Source organism: Hemicordylus capensis, chromosome 5 (assembly GCF_027244095.1).
Source record: "Hemicordylus capensis ecotype Gifberg chromosome 5, rHemCap1.1.pri, whole genome shotgun sequence".
Classification (NCBI taxonomy): domain Eukaryota; kingdom Metazoa; phylum Chordata; class Lepidosauria; order Squamata; family Cordylidae; genus Hemicordylus; species Hemicordylus capensis.
The window spans coordinates 36,249,207-36,267,510 of NC_069661.1; the positions used below are offsets into that span (position 1 = coordinate 36,249,207).

Here is an 18,304-nt window from a genome sequence, read left to right on the forward strand (position 1 = left end):
AGAAACATCCCCACAACAGGATGCTGCCACCTCCATGCTTCACTGTAGGTATGGTGTGTTGTGGATGGTGAGCTGCGTTGGATTTACGCCAGGTGTACTGTTTGGTGTTGAGGCCAAATAGTTCAATCTTGGTCTCATATGACCATAAGACCTTTTCCCATTTGGCATCAGAATCTTCAAGGTGCCTTCTGGCAAAGCTCAAATGAGCTTTAATGTGGCCTGTCTTGAGAAGTGGCTTTCTCCGTGCGACCCTCCCGAACAAGCCACATTTTTTCCACAACACACCATACCTACAGTGAAGCATGGAGATGGCAGCATCCTGTTGTGGGGGTGTTTCTCTGCCTCAGGGACTGGGGCTCTCGTTAGGGTAGAAGGAAAAATGGATGGGGCCAAATACCGTCAGATTCTGGAAGAAAACCTGCTACCCTCTGCCAGACAGTTGAGGATGGGCAGAAGATTCACCTTTCAACATGACAACAATCCGAAGCACACAGCAAAATTGACCACACAGTGGCTGAAGGAGAAAAAAGTGAACGTCCTCATGTGGCCCAGTCAGAGCCCAGACCTAAATCCCATAGAAAATCTGTGGAGAGATTTGAAGATAGCAGTCCACCAACACCTACCATCCAATGTGACCGAACTTGAACAGTTCTGTATGGAGGAGTGGGCAAATATTGCTCCGTCTAGATGTGCAAGGTTGATAGAGAAGTATCCCAACAGACTCAAGGCTGTTATTAAGGCAAAAGGTGGTTCAACAAAATATTGACATTGGGGGGGGGTGATCCTTTTTCAATCTCAGTAATTCTTGTTTTTTATTTCTGACACTTTTTCTGGACTGTAATTGTGATGTTTTTCAGTTGGATGTTATAGGTTGCATTGGATAAGTACAGCTGGTGAAGGGAATTTTCTTTGTGTTTTCATTTCAGGATGTAAGGGAACCAGAATTTAAGGTCTATCGAAGGGGGTGATTCTTTTCAATACCCACTGTATATAGAAAGTTAAAAGAAATCCCAACAGGAGGCTTAGCAGACAGGGCTTCTACCCCGAATCTCCTTCAGAAGAGAGTGTGTGCATACACACACCAGCCAAACCTACTCCGAAGTCCCTTCGAGATCCTTGGACCTACCCCACACATATTAGGCTTTGTCTTGTGAATTCTAGCTTATCTCAAGGTATTTCTGGGTTTTTAAAATGTTGGTTTTAAGCTACATTTTCTGAAAACGCCAGAGCAAATAGGGAGAGGCACTGACTAGAATCATCAGCATGATAAGAATGATACTCTTATCTCTTTAATAATGCAGATGTAGCTCTTTAGTACTCTTCCCCCCCCATCCCATTTGCTAGAATGAAAACACAGATGCATGCCATGTGAACTTGCAAAAATCAATACCTAGAGCAGAGGGGAGGGGCTGCTTCCCTCAATGCCACGAGTGTGATTCACTCAACATTTACCCATGAAGCCATGTGTGAATAACTCCCAGGCAGGATTACACTGCCCCTGTAAAACAACCCATCCATATTGTATAGAAATGGTTGTACCTACACTTCTCAATTTGCAACCACATCACTGCTGTTTACCAAATGCCAAGAGAGCCTCTTTCAGCTTTTCACAGTCTGCTTGGGTATTCACCAGTCTGAATAACCAAGACAACAATTCTATGCAAGTTTACTTGAGAGTTTATTTAACACAGTGGATCTTGTGACTGAGTAAATATGCACAGAACAAAGCTGTTAGTCTTTCTTTTTTCCCCTTTGGCCACATCTCTCTGATAAACTATTGCTAGTGCAGCTAGATCAATGCAGGCACTGTCTGTGCTTTTGTAGTACACTTTCTTAAAAAAAATATTTTAATTTACTTATTTATGCGATTTCTATACTGTCCTTCCAAAAGTGCCACTTTTGCCATGCAGATCTTGAGTCTTCTGCATGCTACTTTGCTAACTGGGAAAAGGAAAGATTGTTCCACCGAGTCAGTGTCACACCTGGCGACCACAGAGCCATGTGGTTTTCTTGGTAGAATACAGGAGTGGTTTACCATTGCCTTTCTCCTGCCTGATATAGGTGACTACAAATATATATTTACTAGGCGCTGTCTGGAAAGCACACGGGTGGGGATTCAAACTAACAGCCTCTTGCTCCCTAGGCAAGCTGCTTCCCCACTACACCACCACAGCTGATACTTTGCTAATTACAGAAGCTTATATTCTCCTGATTGCTGCAAGTTAAAGCAGTCTGAGAGACGGTAATCAAAATTCAGGGGGAAAGGGAACAGTAGATGCTCCTTTATTGCATAATGACTTTATTTCTCTTCTTAATTGTAATTCACTTTCTTATCAACTGGCTACTCTTTAACTGGCTACTCTTTTTGATCATGAATATTTATGGGTTTCCAGTAGGGATGAAACCTTTAGTCAGCTAAATTAGTCAGTTACAGTTTTTAAAAAAATAGATTTAAAAGGGCATCCTGATTAAACAGACCACACTTCTAATAATAGTAATAATTATTTTAAAGTGATTTTTAAAAATGCATATGCCAAGCACTACTATATAAGAGGCATTCTTTCTTTGTTCTCACACAGGAAGAAAGATCTCTTCTAAAATTAAGTTCTCATTAACTGTGAGATATTCATGTACCATCTACAAATTAGTATGCATTTTCTACAAACACTATTTGTTTTGGTCATATGCAAATATATGCAGATTTACTCAAATTCAATTAACTAAGGTTTCTTTCCTTCAGTAACAGTAGGCCTAGGTTCACACTGTTCCCTTGTTCTTAAAGGTAAAAAGTGTCCCGTTGAGTCAGTATTGACTCGTGGCAACCACAAGCCCTGTGGTTATTATTTGTTAGAATGCAAGAGGAATACCATTGCCATCTCCTGCACAGGATGAGATGATGCCTTTCAGCATCTTCCTTTATTGCTGCTACCTGATATAGGTGTACTAGTGGGGATTCAAACCGGCAACCTCATGCTTGCTAGACAAGTCATTTCCCGCTCCACCATTAGGTGGATTTCCCTTGTTCTTAGAAAATAACGCAATGATTCTATTGCTTTATCAGTCAATAGACTGATAAAGTCAATCTATTGATTGATAATGGTCTGACCACATCAGTATTGTCTACTGCACAGACTGGCAGCGGCTTCTCCAAGGTTGCAGGCAGGAGTCTCGCTCAGCCCTATCCTGGAGATACCAGGGAGGGAAATTGGAAGCTTCTGCATGCAAACATGAAAAGCATTTCACATGTTATGTTCAGCACACAATCTGTGTTCAGTGAAGGCACATTCAGATCTGTATGCATGTAATTTATCTACATATTATGTTGAAGGCAGGTACAGCAGCACACTTCCTGTCTGTATCCTGCATTTCAGGGGTCTGCACACAGGATCACTTTTGAACACACACATACAGTCATGAACACACATATGCAGTCATTCACACAAAAATGTGTGTGTACCTGAGAGGGCACATACATCATTATGAATGAATAGAGCTGTAGCGCAAAGTGGGAATTGGAAGGTGAAATTGTAACACACACACACCTTTTTTTTTTTTTTGCTTAAAACCTGAAAGGGAAGTAGTATCGATTCCCACCCCCCCCCCCACACACACACACCAATTACTCCAAAATACCTATGACTCTAATCTCAGTCATCTTCACAACAGTAGGCCAATACTATTAAACCCATGTTGCAGGTGGAGTATAGCAGCATAGTATAGAGTTGTAGCGCATCTGCTTTGCAAGCAGAAGGTGCCAGGTTCACGCTCTGGCATCTGCAGGTAGGGCTGGGAGAGAGACTCCTGCGTAAATGCTGGAAAGCCGCTGCCAGCTCAGTGTGCACAGTATTGACCTAGATGGATCAATGGTTGGTCTGGGTGTAAAGCAGCTTCTTATGTTGCTATGACATCGGTGCAGCCTTCATCTCTCCACTAGCCAAGTATTCTTTCCAGCTGATCTTTTCGCTTTTGTCCCTTTCCCAACCCTTTCCTTTGCTGCAAGTCTTCTCTTGCGGCAGCCAGAAGGCTTGGTCAGCGGGAGAGGAAGAGAAGATAAAGCAAGATAACCCGTCTGCCCGGGCAGGGAAGTCCTTTTCACAAGTGACGTCACACCGCGGCGGCGTCCCCATTCCGAACTGCTCAGGTCCGCGACGTCCTCCTGGCTGCTCCACCCCTCCCCTCAGGCAGCCAACCAAGAGGAAGACGGGAAGGTGTCGCTAGCGGCGGTGAGAGTCAGCGGCGCAGCAGTAGCATCAGCCGCCGCCTCGAGGAAGGTGTAGCGAGAGCGAGTGCCTCTTGCAAACTGGGTTCGCGGCGGTACCCGAGGAGGCTCGTGGCGCGCAGGACAGGAGTTGCTCTGTTCCCCTTTTGCGCGCGGCGCAGGCCAGGCAGGAATGGCTGCAGTGGGCAGCATGGAGCAGCAGCCGCTCCCTCCTCCTCCGGCCTCTTCCTGGCCGCCTGCTCTGGTGCAGGATCCCGTTAGCTCGGCGTTGCTGGCGACCGCCGGGCTACTGCTGGCGCTATGCTGGCTCTCGTGGCGCCGGACGCTGCAGGGGCTGCCGCCGGGCCCCAAACCCTGGCCTCTGCTGGGCAACCTCGCCTTCACCCTGAGGCCCCACCCGCTGGCGCGCAAAAGGCTGTTTAACGTCGGCGGCGCCAATGACTTGGTGGCCAGGGATAGCAGCCGCAGAGGCGCCCGGCGGCCCTCTGCGTCGCACCTGCTGCTCACGGCGCTGCGCCAGACCTACGGCCGCATCTTCTGCTTCTTCGTGGGCAGCCGCCCGGTCGTCGTGCTCAGCGACTTCGAGTCGGTGCGCAACGCCCTGGTCAACCAGGCCGAGGTCTTCAGCGACCGGCCCAGCGTGCCCATCGTGTCCATCCTCAGCGAGAAGAAGGGTAAGGCGCGCGTCGGGGAGAGGGAGAGGGAGGGGACCCGATGCCTGGCTCAAAATACCCGCCCGCCTGCCTGCGGGGAGCGAAGGGGATGCCCTGGAAACTAGAGCTGTCCCTAGAGGAGCGCTGGGCTGGGAGTGAATCAGCATGTGCGCGACCTCCTGCACGAGATTCAATATAATATACATTATATGTCACACACACACACACACGTTTTTATCCATCTGCATAACTTTCATTCCAAAATTGAAGGTTTTGAGGGGTCTTTTTACAGTCCCTCTAGATACACTCCTTCCCGCCGCCGCCCCCATACTAGATGCACATTTATTTACCCACCCATCACATGTATTTACTTTTATCTACCCATTCTTTACCCTTCACTCCATCCCTCAGTGGGTCAATGGGTATTCCAAACCCTTTCCCCCTGATTTTTAGAACAGGATTCATTTGGCGGTCCTTGGAAAAATATAAATCAAATAGCTCACTTGTGCTATAGTGCCCTAAAAGCTTATGTTCAGTGTAGAGTGGAAAGGAAAGCATAATTCTGGTTTCTTGCTTTTTTTTGTTAATATCTGTTGCTTTTGGCTCCCTTGAGAAAAGATGCAGTATACAAACTGAACTTCAACTTGCACCATTTCTATTAAATTACTACATAAGCTATCCCAAATCATGATACCGTGATCTGTATTCTCTCTCTCTCTCTCTCTCTCTCTCTCTCTCACTCAGAATTCCTCTAGGTATGCTCCTTGCCTTCCCACCCCACACAACTCCTCCAACACACACATGTTCACACACACAGTGTCTTGTCTCCTCAACTCCTGAACACTTCTGTCACCTCCACTTCTGCCTTTTCTAAAGTTTTAGACTGTGGCTTGAACATTGGCATGCATGCTTGTGTGAGTGTGTCTCTTGTTTTCTCTGCCAGCGCTCCTGCACTGGAGCTCCCAACAGAAGTCGCTTTCCTGGCTTTCCCATTGGACAAGGAAGCCTGTAGGAGCTGAGGGTGGCAAAGAGGTGGAGGCGAAAGGGAAGCTGCTCTTGAGCATTTTTTGAGCTAGTAAACAACAAAGCCAGCTGCCTCCTCCTAGAACCCTGGATCCCTCTGCACACAGAAAAATAGTTGCTTGGTGGGATTCCCATTTAGTCCTTTTAATGATACTGGAGAAATGGACACAGTAGCAGGGTGGCAGAAGGTAGTGGCAGGCTTTGCCTGGGATGCCGAAAGTCTTTGTGCCAGCCCTGTTCACAGAGGGTGCCACAGCACCCTGGCACACCCTACTCATTCCACTCCTGGAGGACAGAGACAGCCCCTACAACCTCCAGCTGCTTTCTCCACTTTGAGAGAGTGGAGGAAGCAGCCAAAGGTGGTGGGGGTAGGGGAGAGTGTGTGCACATGCCTGTAGGCCCGCACCTCCTCTTCAAAGGGCTGGCAGCCACTCTTTCAGCTCTGGGAACCTCTGGCTGCAAGAAAAGCAGCTACAGCACTGTTTGAGAAGAGCAGGCAGGGCAGATTCCTTGACCGATACACTGAGTGTGGGGCCTGTCCGAGCGCGGGACTCGGGGCGGTCGCCCTGATTGCCCTGCCCAAAGGACAGCCCTGCAGGGAACAAGCTTGCAGCATTGCTGCCTGGGGTCATGGAGCCTTTCTTCCTTCCTCCAGAACCTTGCTGCAGTGTTGGCTTGGGAGGATGGGCACATGGCCGATGGGTGCAGAGGCAGGGATGTGCATGGTATCTTGTGTAACTGGTGGTGAGAACAGCTTGTCTGGGAATCTCTAATACTTTAAAAACCTGCTTATGTTTTTGTGTCATCCTTTGCTTTTTTATGGGCTACAGTTTGGGATCATCATCATCAAATGGTTTCTAAGATGAGGTTTAGCCCCCGCCCCCACACCATACCCTGGACTCCTTGACTGAAAGCCAGTGATCTAGTTGACATAGTATTCTTGGACTTCCAGAAAGCTTTAGACAGAGTTCCCCACCAAAGGCTCTTGAGTAAACTTAGCAGTCATGGGATAAGGGGACAGGTTCATATATGGATTGGTAACTGATTGAAAGACAGGAAACAGAGGGTAGGAATCAATGGACAGTTTTCACAACAGAGGGAAGTAAGAAGTGGAGTCCCCCAAGGATCTGCATTTGGGCCAGTGCTCTTTTACTTGTTCATAAATGATCTAGACATTGGGATAACCAATGGTGGCCACATTTGTAGATGACACTAAACAAATTAGGGTAGTGAAATCCAAAACAAATTGTGAGGGATCCAAACTGGGTGAGTGGGCACCAAAATGGCAAATGTGGTTCAGTATAATAAATTGCAGAGTGATGCATATTGTCCATTAACTTCACCTATACACTGTTGTGGTCTGAGCTATCAGTGACTGACCAGGAGAGAGATCTTGGGGTCGTGATGGACAGTTTGTCGAAGGTGTTGACTCAGTGCATGGCAGCTGTGAAAAAGGCCAATTCCACACTAGGGATCATTAGGAAGGTGATTGAAAATAAAAATGATAATATTATAATGCCCTTGTACAAATGTATGCTGCGGCCACATCTGGAGTATTGCATACAGTTCTGGTCACCGTATCTTAAGAAGGATATTGTAGAACTGGAAAAAGTACAGAAGAAACCAATCAAGATGATCGGGGCCTGGAGCACCTTCCTTATGAGGCTAGGCTACAGCATTTGGGGCTTTGCTTTGGAAAAGAGGAGACTAAGGGGAGACATAATTGAGGTGTATAGAATTATGCATGGAGTGGACAGAGAAATTTTTCTTTCTCCCTCATAACACTAGAACCAGGGGTCATCCCATGAAACTGAAAGTTGGGAAATTTAGGACTGACAAGAGGAAGTACTTTTTCCCACACCGCATAATTAATCTATGGAATTCTTTGCCATGGGATGTGGTGATAGCCACCACAATGCCTCTCAGTACCAGGTGCAGGGGAGCAACAGCAGGAGAGCAGGCATGCCCTCACATCTTGTCTGTAGTCTCCCCAATGGCATCTGTTGGGCCACTGTGTGAAATAGGATGCTGGACTAGGTAGGCCTTGGGCCTGATCCAGCAGGGCTGTTCTTATGTCCAAACCCCCCACAGATACTCAAATATTTAATGTAAATAACTCAGAATAAATTGATGTAAAGGCACCTTATCTCAAATGGACATACTGTAAAAATACAAGCAAAAAGCTCATGTGATACTCACAATATGTACAGACATCTCTGTTACCTCTAGAAAATTCACTAGAAAGGACCAAGCTTCTGTAATACTCTAACAAGGTACAAAGCTACTCAGACACAGCTTATATACCAGCTGGGAAAGGAAGCTTCACAAATGCAATTGATCACCTTCAATCAGATTTTATTAGAGTTTCTAAATACACTTTAACTGAAAGTGGGCCAAGAGAATTATCAGTAGTCAGGCTGCTGCTAGGCTCAAGGCCAAGAACAGGGTTTCTCTCTCATAATTATACAAATCAGTTTTTAGTGTACATGCAAGCCTTTCATGTACATTGCACATGTTTGACAAGCAATAGGACATTTCATTGGGTTGCAACAGTTACAACAGACGAGCCATTATGCCTCATTTTCTGTTGAGCAAAATAACAGCCTTGCAATTCACAGCCTTGCAATTTTTTCTTACATGTTTAGCTGAGGCACCTGTTCATGCAACAAAACTCTACTTTTCCACTGACATTTTCTCATCTCTTGGCACCATTTCAGTACTTCCTAATACACTTTTCAGAGATGGGCTGGGGCCCGGGGTTCATGTGTTAATTCTTCTACAATTCACCCTTTTTGTGCTTTTGCACAACCTTCCCACTCTTTTAATTCATATTTATTTGTAACATATCACAAATCTCCCCTTCAGTCACATCCCTGTATTATTATTCTTTCATCCTTTGCAAAGCAAGGTACACAGGGGTTAAATTATTTGCTGGCTGTTCTCTGCGCATTCCAGGGCAGGAACACTTCTTTATAAGGCAAAATATTAATTGCAATAAAACTATCAGGCCTATAATCAGAAAAGTAAAGAAATCTTTTTCCAGTATTTTATAACCAAGTCCAGAGATTTCTTGTTTCAGTTTGATGTATCTTTGCAGCTTCATCTCGTATCCTTTTTGCATGATCACAGATCATTTCATGATCATTTGGTATATAGACAAAACATTCCTTTCCCATCAAAACACAGACTCCTGCTTTACAGGCAATGGTTCTCATAGTAACCACCTCACCTGACACTTTTTCTAAAGCATCTGTAGTCTCATTGGCCACCTTTTCCAGGATACCAGCCAATAAACGGACTTCTTTAATGGTACAAGCTATCCCATATGAAGGAAAAATTGAGCCGACTGCCAGAATTTGAAATAGCATGCACATTTCTTATCTTACCTTCAGTAGAGTATTTAGATATCTCATGGCTGGGGTTATGTATCCTAGATAACAACTTCCTTACCATTTTGTTGGTAGCCAAGCATAAGTTAGGTCTTCACACAAAATAAATCCCCCTGAATTTTGGGTGAGAGTCATTACACAATCTGTTGCTCATATTTAGCGTCACATAATTGATGGCCACCTCAAGCATGCAGTTCAGGATATAATTACATTTGCTTCTGCCTACTGGAAGAGTTTCATTGCCTTCAAGACATCAGGCCTTGGCCGGTTGTGGCCAATTGGATATAAATCCACTCCCTCTTAATGGTTGCATTGTTTAATGGTTGCATTGTTGCCCAGGCACCGTGATGTTAAAGTTATATTTATATCCCGAACCCAACTCTGGCATTGTGCACCTGTGTTAACTGTGAAGTCACCTGCTTTTTAGGTAGCACAACACAGCAATAGTCATCCCAACTCCAGGGTACTGGGGCCGTAGGAATGACACCATTTGAATGGTGAGGGGCATGAGTATAGACCCAACAATCTGTTTTGTTTTTCATTTTAGCAAATTGCTGAGAAAGCTGGACAAAGAAGTTGTACTTGTAGCCTTGGGTGGGCCCGGCACTTGATAACACCAAAATAATTAACCCAGTCATAGTAACAGATGTTCCAGTTCTAACAAATTAAGTTTCTGATGCAGCAATTGGTGGAGCAGCCCCACCCATGGGGGTCATGGTTTAGAGGGTGCTAACTAGCATCTACCCACCTTAAGTGGCGCAGTGGGGAAATGCTTGACTAACAAGCAGAAGGTTGCTGGTTTGAATCCCCGCTGGTACTATATCGGGCAGCAGTGATATGGGAAGATGCTGAAAGGCATAATCTCATACTGTGTGGGAGGAGGCAATGGTAAACCCCTCCTGTATTCTACAAAAGAAAACCACGGAGCTCTGTGGTCTCCAGGAGTCGAAATCGACTTGACGGCACACTTTACCTTTACCTTAACTAGCATCTAGACACTGCTACCAAAATCTCCAATTACAATACACCTCCATTGGTATGCATGAAGGAATTTCAGGTCCTCATGCTATAAATATGTGTACAGAGGGATTATGAGTCACAATGAATATTGAGAGATCCTAGGGTACTGGTCTGCTGCCAGCTGCTGATCTCAGAGGGGTCCCAGCTGCCGCAGGACCTGGGCAGCTTGGAGCATGCAACCCCTGCTAATATGGCACCGGTAGCTTCTGCATCCCTTGCGCCAGCTGCGGCCCCAATCCACCAGGCTAAGCCTTCGGAGCAAATAATTCTTAAGGCACCTAAGAAATCTAAACATTTTGGAGGCCAACCATCTCCTAAGAAGAAAAAGACATGGAAGGAGACTAGAGCCAGAACTGAAAGCCCCAGGCTTAGTGAGAGGCTCCTGATACAAGCAGTCTGCAGGCACTCGAAAATGAAAGTATGCCTTCTTAAACCACTGCCTCCTGAGGTGGACGACCAGTGCCCTTTGGGCAATGTCTTGGCATCCTTTGCCTTGCCTGGTACGGGCTCACCAGTTGAGGGGGAACCGGCTGGTCCGTTCATTCCCTTCCTGCTGCCCAGGCGTCCTCCTTCACCTGGTGTTCCGTCCGATGCCTCCCTTGCCTCTCCAGTGAATGAAGTACGCCAGCCCCTCCATTCTCCCCGAGAGTCACAGACTGGCTTAAGGAATTCTTTAGGAGGGAATTGATGCCCGTTTGCCCTTTCACTGAACCACCTGTGGCTCTGCTTAATGAGCCACCTGCAGCTCCAGATGTTTTGACCCCCGTGCCTCCAGTTAATCTCCCGCTGACAGGCCCTGCCATGAGCCACCTGGGGCTCCAATTCAGATGCTGGTAGCACTGGCCCCTATGGCACCTGGCCCCAGTTGTCACTGGCTACCCTTTAGAAGGGGGCAGTGACCGGCTGTCCTCCCCCGACTCCAGCCTGTGCAGGCGGGCCATCCCTTTTTCAGAACGGGGGCTGTTTGCACCAAGTCCATTACCTCCTAGGCACAAGAGGCAGCACAGGCATTCTTCCTCCTCCTCCTCAGGAGACTAGCAGGCCTAAGCGGCCTAGACCCGCCCCCGTGCACCTACTGTATTGATACCTGTGGCTCCTGCCCCCACTCCCTCTCCTGCACCCCCCTTCCCAGGCCCGCCATCCATTCTTCGTCTGCCCACGCATCTGCCTATGACTCCTCACACTCAGAACCGGCAGAACCCGTGGAACCTGATGGGTCCAATAAGGAGGATAGAGAATTCTCAGATGCGGAGGTGGTACCCCCTATTTCTAACTCTTCCAGACTTTTTTTCACAGCAGATTTCGATGTCCTGTTATCCAAGGCAAAGAGGACCATTAATGATGTGGCACCATCTGAATCCACTGACGCTTCGATGTCTCAGGATGAGAATATGCTTCCTTCAAATGCTCCTGTTTCTTCAGTGGTCCCCTTTCTGCCCCTCTTCTGCAAGATTATGTGTGCAGAGTGGCAATGCCCAGCCTCATCCAAGCCCATGGGCAACCTCCCTAAGAAGCACTGTTTGCTCTCACAAGATGTGACAGACCTCCTGGCCACTCTCAAAGTAGATCCCCCTGTAGCCCAATTAGTGTCTGGTTCTATTTTGCAGATGGAGGGTCAAGAACAACTGAAGTCTCAAAAGGCTGTAATATTCTCTTAAGGAAGGTTCACGAGGCCACCGCCACTACCATTAAAGCGGCTACCACTAACTCAATTTTTGCCTGGGCCTTGGTGCTCTGGGCTAAGGAACTCATGGCACTGGTTCATTCATTCATTCATTCATTCATTTGATTTGGTTCCTCCTGAACTCACCAAGCTCTGTCAGGGCATTATTAAAATGACAAAAGCTGCTGCCCTTATGGCAGACTCCAGTTTGGACTGCATTCAGCAGTCCTCTAAAGCTATGGTAGCAGGGCTGAAAAGCTGGAACGTGGACTCCAAGTCTAAACTGGCCTTAACGGCAGCCCCCTTCTTGGGGTCTAACCTCTTTGGTCCGGCCCTGGACTCAGTATTAGTTGAAACAAGGGACGAAAATAAGGCCATGCCTTCTAACCATAGGGACTCGTGTAGGTTTTTTTGAGCCCAATCTCACTCCTTTCGTTCCAACAGGCAATCCTACAATCCATCCTACAACCAATTCTGGGATTTCCATCTCCAGGGATTCAGGGGTGCTGGCAGACCACAGTGGCATCAGCGTTACAGAGGCAACTCGAGAGGAGCAGCCACCAGACCCTTCAACCCAGCACCCGCCCAACACAGACAATGACGTGATCCAAGTGGGCGGCAGGTTGGCAGACTTCGCACCAACCTGGATGTCCACATCATCCAACAATTGGGTAATAGACACAGTAACCAATGGCTACGCCCTAGAGCTTCTTTCTTACCTTGCCCGTCATTTCCTTCCTTCTGCATGCTCTAACAATCTGACCAAACATCTTCAGATGCTCCAAGCAATTCAACATCTTCTCCAGATACGGGCGATAGAATGTGTTCCATCTACACAACAATGTTGAGGCATGTATTCTATCCTCTTCCTCGTACCCAAGAAGGATGGGTCTTGGAGAGCGGTCCTTAATTTGAAATTCCTCATCCACTTCGTCCGGAAGAAAAACTTCCGGATGGAATCCCTTCACACGATCAAGGGAACCATACGCCCAGGTGACTACCTTGCCTCGGTGAAACTTTCAGAGGCGTACCTCCACTTCCCCATCAGACCAGAACTCGGAGTCCTCCTCTGCTTCGCGTACAGTGGGCAACATTTCCAGTACCATGCCCTCCCATTGGGGCTCTCTTCCGCACCCAGGTATTTATGATCTTCATTGCACACCTCTGTCTCGGGGGAGTACATATCCATCCATATCTAGACGATCTTCTCATCAGATCCCCATCTCTATGCCAAGCCCAGGAGAACATCCACACTACTTGCTTCTGCCTCCAGGACCATGGCTTTGTGGGGAACGCAGCAGAGAGTCACCTCGTTCCGTCTTAGTCCCTTGTTCACCCCTGGGGGCCCTCTTCGATACAGCCCAGGACTTCATTTGCCTATCACCAAAAAGGAGGGAAAAGATCCCCAACCAACTGTGGCCTTTTCTTCACAGGCGCTTGACAGATATCATGGAGCTGTCCCAGGCCCTGGGCTCGATGATTGCATGCCTGGAATGCACCCCTTGTGCCAGATGGCACTCCCACCCCCTTCAATGGCTGTTCCTGCCATTTCAGGACATGATCATGGTCTCGACGCATCACAACATCCCACTCCCTCAGGCAATCAGACACTCCCTGCAGTGCTGGCTGTCCCCAGCACTTCTGAGAGGTCTTCCTCTCTCAGAACCCCATCACCTCATGCTCACCACAGACGCCAGCCTATCAGGATGGGGAGCTCACTGCCAGGGCCTACTAGCGCAGGCATCCTGGTCCCTCAAGGAGGCAAGAAGATCCAGAAATTGGCTTGAACTCTGTGCCTCTCACTCCTCAAGTTCCAACATCTCTTCCAGGGACACCACGTCCTCATCAGAACAGACAGCTTCACATCCAAAGCTTACATCAACCGACAGGGCGGCACACAATCAAGGTCACTGATGCAGGAGTCCACCCGGCTATTCCAATGGGCGGAGACCAACCTGATGTGTATATCAGCAGAACACCTCAAAGGAGAGAACAACATGCAAGCAGACTGGCTCCATCAAAGATCCCTCGACCCGGCGGAATGGTCTCTTTATCTTGACATGTTCATTCAAATTTCCCAGATCTTCGGCCACCTGAAGGTAGATCTGTTTGCCTCTTCATCCAATCATCTCCTCCCTCGCTTCTTCACGAGGTTCCAATACCATCAAGTGGAGGTGATAGATGCCCTGAACTTACCGTGGCCCAGCCTTCTCCTTTATGCCTTTCCCCCGACGGCCATTATCACGAAAGTACTCAGGAAACTGGTTCAGGAAAGGGCGGAACTGATTCTGGTTGCTCCTCATTGGCCGCGCAGACCATGGTTCCCCGACCTGCCAGATTTATCTGTTGAGCCCCCATGGCGCCTGCCCAATCAACCCGATCTTCTTCTTCAAATCCCTCTGTTCCACCCCGACCCCAGATGGCTACAACTATATGCCTGGAAGTTGAGCACTCGAAATTAGTTGCTACGGGTTACTCCAAACAGGTCCGGAACACTATACTGGCCTCTCGCAGGTAGTCTACCAATACCAAGCTACTTGGGCAGCCAAGTAGCTGGGCATGCACCAGCTGGGCATGCACCATTACTTTGCTGGGCATGCACCAACCACAGGAACATAGGAAGCTGTCTCATACTGAGTCAGACCGTTGGTCTATCTAGCTCAGTATTGTCTTCACAGACTGGCATTGGCTTCTCCAAGGTTGCGGGCAGGAATCTGAGCCCTGTCTTGGAGAAGCCAGAGAGGGAACTAGAAACCTTTTGCTCTTCCCAGAGCGATTCCATCCCCTGAGGGGAATATCTCCCAGTGCTCACACTTCTAGTCTCCCTTTCATATGCAACCAGGGTGGACCCTGGTTGGTGAGAAATCTTCATGCAGGGGAAAGACCCTGGCTTCTCCACCTTGTACAACACCCCTAGCCCTCCCAACCTAGTCTTGCAAGGGAGAGCTTACAAGCACATCACCTTACCTCCCCCCCAATCAGATACAAGAACAGCTCCTTTCTTTACTGCTTGCCTTTAAGAGGCACCAAGACTCTCTTACAGTGGGACGTGTGTATCCAGCTAGGGAGGTCCTCTGTGCCAAGGTGTTCTTTCACTGGTAGACTTTTACCAATATCCACTCTCCAGTCCTCAGACTATAGCAAGGTGCACTGGGTACCGTTTGCTGCTTCTCCTTTACCTGTGTGGAAAAGACTTTACCATTATCATTAGATCTTTATAATAGTTGAGCACGACATCATCCAGAAGAGCCTGAGGCAATTTTTGTAGGTCTACAGGGGTTGAGCAAATAATCACAAGCACAAATTTGAATCCTGCACATTTGGGCATCTGAATAAAAGCCATTTGTAAGTTCATGAAAGGTCCAAAATGTGGGGGATGTCTGGCAGGTGTAGTTTTCTCTGCCTTTCTACATTATGTTGCTGACAAATCACACAGGTGGCACATACTTGCAGTGCCATAGTAGAGAAACCTGAGGCAAACCAGAATTGTGAAACCTGGATGACCATCCCCGCTTTGCTCAAGTGAGCCATGCCATGGCTCACTCTAGCAAGCCAGGGTAACAAACAAGTGGGTGCAATTTGGCAGCCGTCTTGATTGACCCAAAGATGGTCTGGACATGGAACATAGCCTGCAGCCTCTCCTCTTCACTAGCGGCATCTTGCAAGGATGCTAACTCCGCAGTGATCACAGGTAGTTCAGGGCATGAAACATAATATGAAACATAAACCAACAGCTGTCAAGGGGAAGCCTGTGTAGTATTCTTGGCCATCAGGTATGCCAAAGCATTTCCCTTTCCCTCATCAATCTCTTGGCTCTGATGAGCCGCACATTTTACAACAGCAACCTGAGAAGGCAAAAGAATAGAAGCTAGTAGTGCAGCCACAAATGCATAATTTCAAACTGGAGTGGCAGCAGAGATTTAAAACCCCCACTGCTTCTAGATCATTCCAAAATCATGAACACAGCCAAAAGCATAGCGAGAATCAGTGTAGATGGTGGCTGAACAGTCTTTTATAAGCATACATGCACAGGTTAAAGCCACTAGTTCAGCTACTTGGGCAGAAGTGTTTGATGGCAAAGGGGCTCTTTCCAGGATAGAGTACAGGATACATACAGCATAGCCAGCTATAACTAAATCTTTCTTATTTCTCATGGAGGAGCCATCAACATACAGGATCCAGTCTGGGTTCTGTAGTGGAGTATTGCATAGATCTAGGCATGGTCTTAGCAAAACTACTGTCGTTTCCAGACAGTCATGATGGTCTTCTGCTTCTAAGTGTGTTGTCACAGGCAACAAAGTAGCTGGATTCAAGACAGGACAACGTATAACAGACACATGAAAAAGACAGTAAAAGTAACTCGGATTCAGTATGACGACTGGCAGAAAGAGGTTACGTGATAGAGAGTAATAAAGCAGCAACTGTATGAGGGACAGAAACAGTTGCTCCTCAACTCAGAGAAGGCAGCAGAAAGGAAGATGTGTCTCCCCTCTCAACAGACACACACACACACGCACAAAGCTGGACTTGTGGAAAGAGCCATCTTTAGTATCTTGGCAATGTCTGGCTGTTGTCTGAGGTGGGCACACTACTAGTACATCAGCCAAAAGGTTTGTACACAACTGAGTTAATTCATCAACCATTCTTGGGTCGGTTGCTAGCCAATTTAATCGAGCATAGAGGTGATGTCTGATTTCAGAAATCAGCTAATTGTTCCTGAATTTTTTATTTTAGGAAATACTTTCATTAAATCTCTAAGGTCCCCTGGGGTCCATGGGGCATGTACTCTTACCAGTCCACCTTGTGGGTTCAGGAGTTCACACAATGGAAGTTGAAGGTATCCAAATCTGATTCAGTCCCATTCCTTTGCTGCTTGCTCCCTTTGTGCCCTGGTCTGAATGGGAGAAAGGTGTTTATCAGGTACTCCAAGAGACTAGTACCTAAACTCTGGTCGTCTGGCAATGGTTCTGTTGGATTCATAGTCATGGTATCTGTGGGGCTGGTTCTCACAGTAGGTGTTTGGTGGATCCGAGGACATGTGACTTGTGGTGGTGATGACAGTCCAACTGCTGGTGCTACTGCCACTGCCGCTGGTGGTTGTTTTGTCAAGGGCGGTGGAGGAGGTAGAAAGCCTGAAAAAGCCTGTTTCTTCTTCATGAGAAGAGGCTGTTTGAGATTGAGTTAGTTGCGGATGTAACTTTCTATTTCAATTTCCCTCAGACTCCTCACCAGACTCGGACTGGCCCACAGGTCAACAGGGCATATTCTCGGTGTGCCTCACTGCACTCCGCAGCAGTGAATACTCCCACTCTTAATTACCCATTCTGCTCAAGCCCGGCACCCTCCCTACATACATTCTACCGTCCTCTCAGTGCCCCCAGTCCATCCCTACTCCTCACTCAAGATTCATGAATTCTTTTAAAACCTTTTCATACCAGCTGAAAAAGCCTGCCCTTGTGCTGGCTAATTTTAGAGCCTAGTCTTTCCAAAGCCCCTCTTAAATGTAATATTTTATTTGTATCAAACTTCCTTCCAACAGAAATTTGACTGGCATCCCAGCCTTTGGCAGAGTTTCGCCCTCAGACAGTGCACTCCCCATTTCTCAGTCCCATTGAGAACTTACCTATCTGGTCTGATTTTGAAGGATTTGTTAAAATTGGGATGGAGTGTCTTAGTTCGGGTGCATCCTCCACAGAGGAGGGCCGAAGCAAACCCCACCAGGGACTTCAAAAGGTCCCTTTATCTATTTGTCTTACTTTTTGGACTTGCTTTCAGTCCCTCTCTGCTTCGGGTGCCCCAGATCAAGCGCATCCACCACAGACAAGACCCCAACTGTGGAAGAAACAAAGCTTCACGAATGCAATTGATCACTTTCAATCAGACTTTATTAGAGTTTCTAAATACGCTTTAGCTGAAAGTGGCCAAGAAAGTTATCAGCAGTCAGGCTGCTGCTAAGCTCAAGGCCAAGAACAGAGTTTCTCTCGCATATTTATACAAATCAGTTTTTAGTGTATGCTCAAGCCTTTCATGTACATTGCACATGTTTGACAAACAATAGGAAATTTCATTGGGTTGCAACAATTACAACAGACTAGCCATTATCCCTCAGTTTCTATTGAGCAAAATAAGCTTCTGTTCACAGCTTTGCAATTTGTTACATGTCTGCAGCAAATGTCTCTGTCCATCCATTGTCTTACATGTTTAGCTGAGGCATCTATTCATGCAAGCAAAACTCTACTTTTCCGTTGACATTTTCTCATCTCTTGGTACCATTTCAATACTTTCTAATATGCTTTTCAGAGATGGGATGGGGTGGTGGTTAATTCTTCTACAGCAG

The 18,304-nt window shown here is 47.1% G+C and overlaps 1 protein-coding gene across 1 annotated transcript in view; it reads left to right on the forward strand.

Moving 5' to 3' along the window:
* Positions 1–3,911: 3,911 nt before the first annotated feature.
* Positions 3,912–18,304, forward strand: part of LOC128327928 (cytochrome P450 2U1-like) — a 38,028-nt gene continuing 23,635 nt past the window's right edge. The window contains exon 1 of the mRNA XM_053257304.1: positions 3,912–4,893. Coding sequence (XP_053113279.1) covers positions 4,392–4,893 — 502 coding nt within the window. The 5' untranslated portion in view covers positions 3,912–4,391. The remainder of the gene's footprint in view (positions 4,894–18,304) is intronic.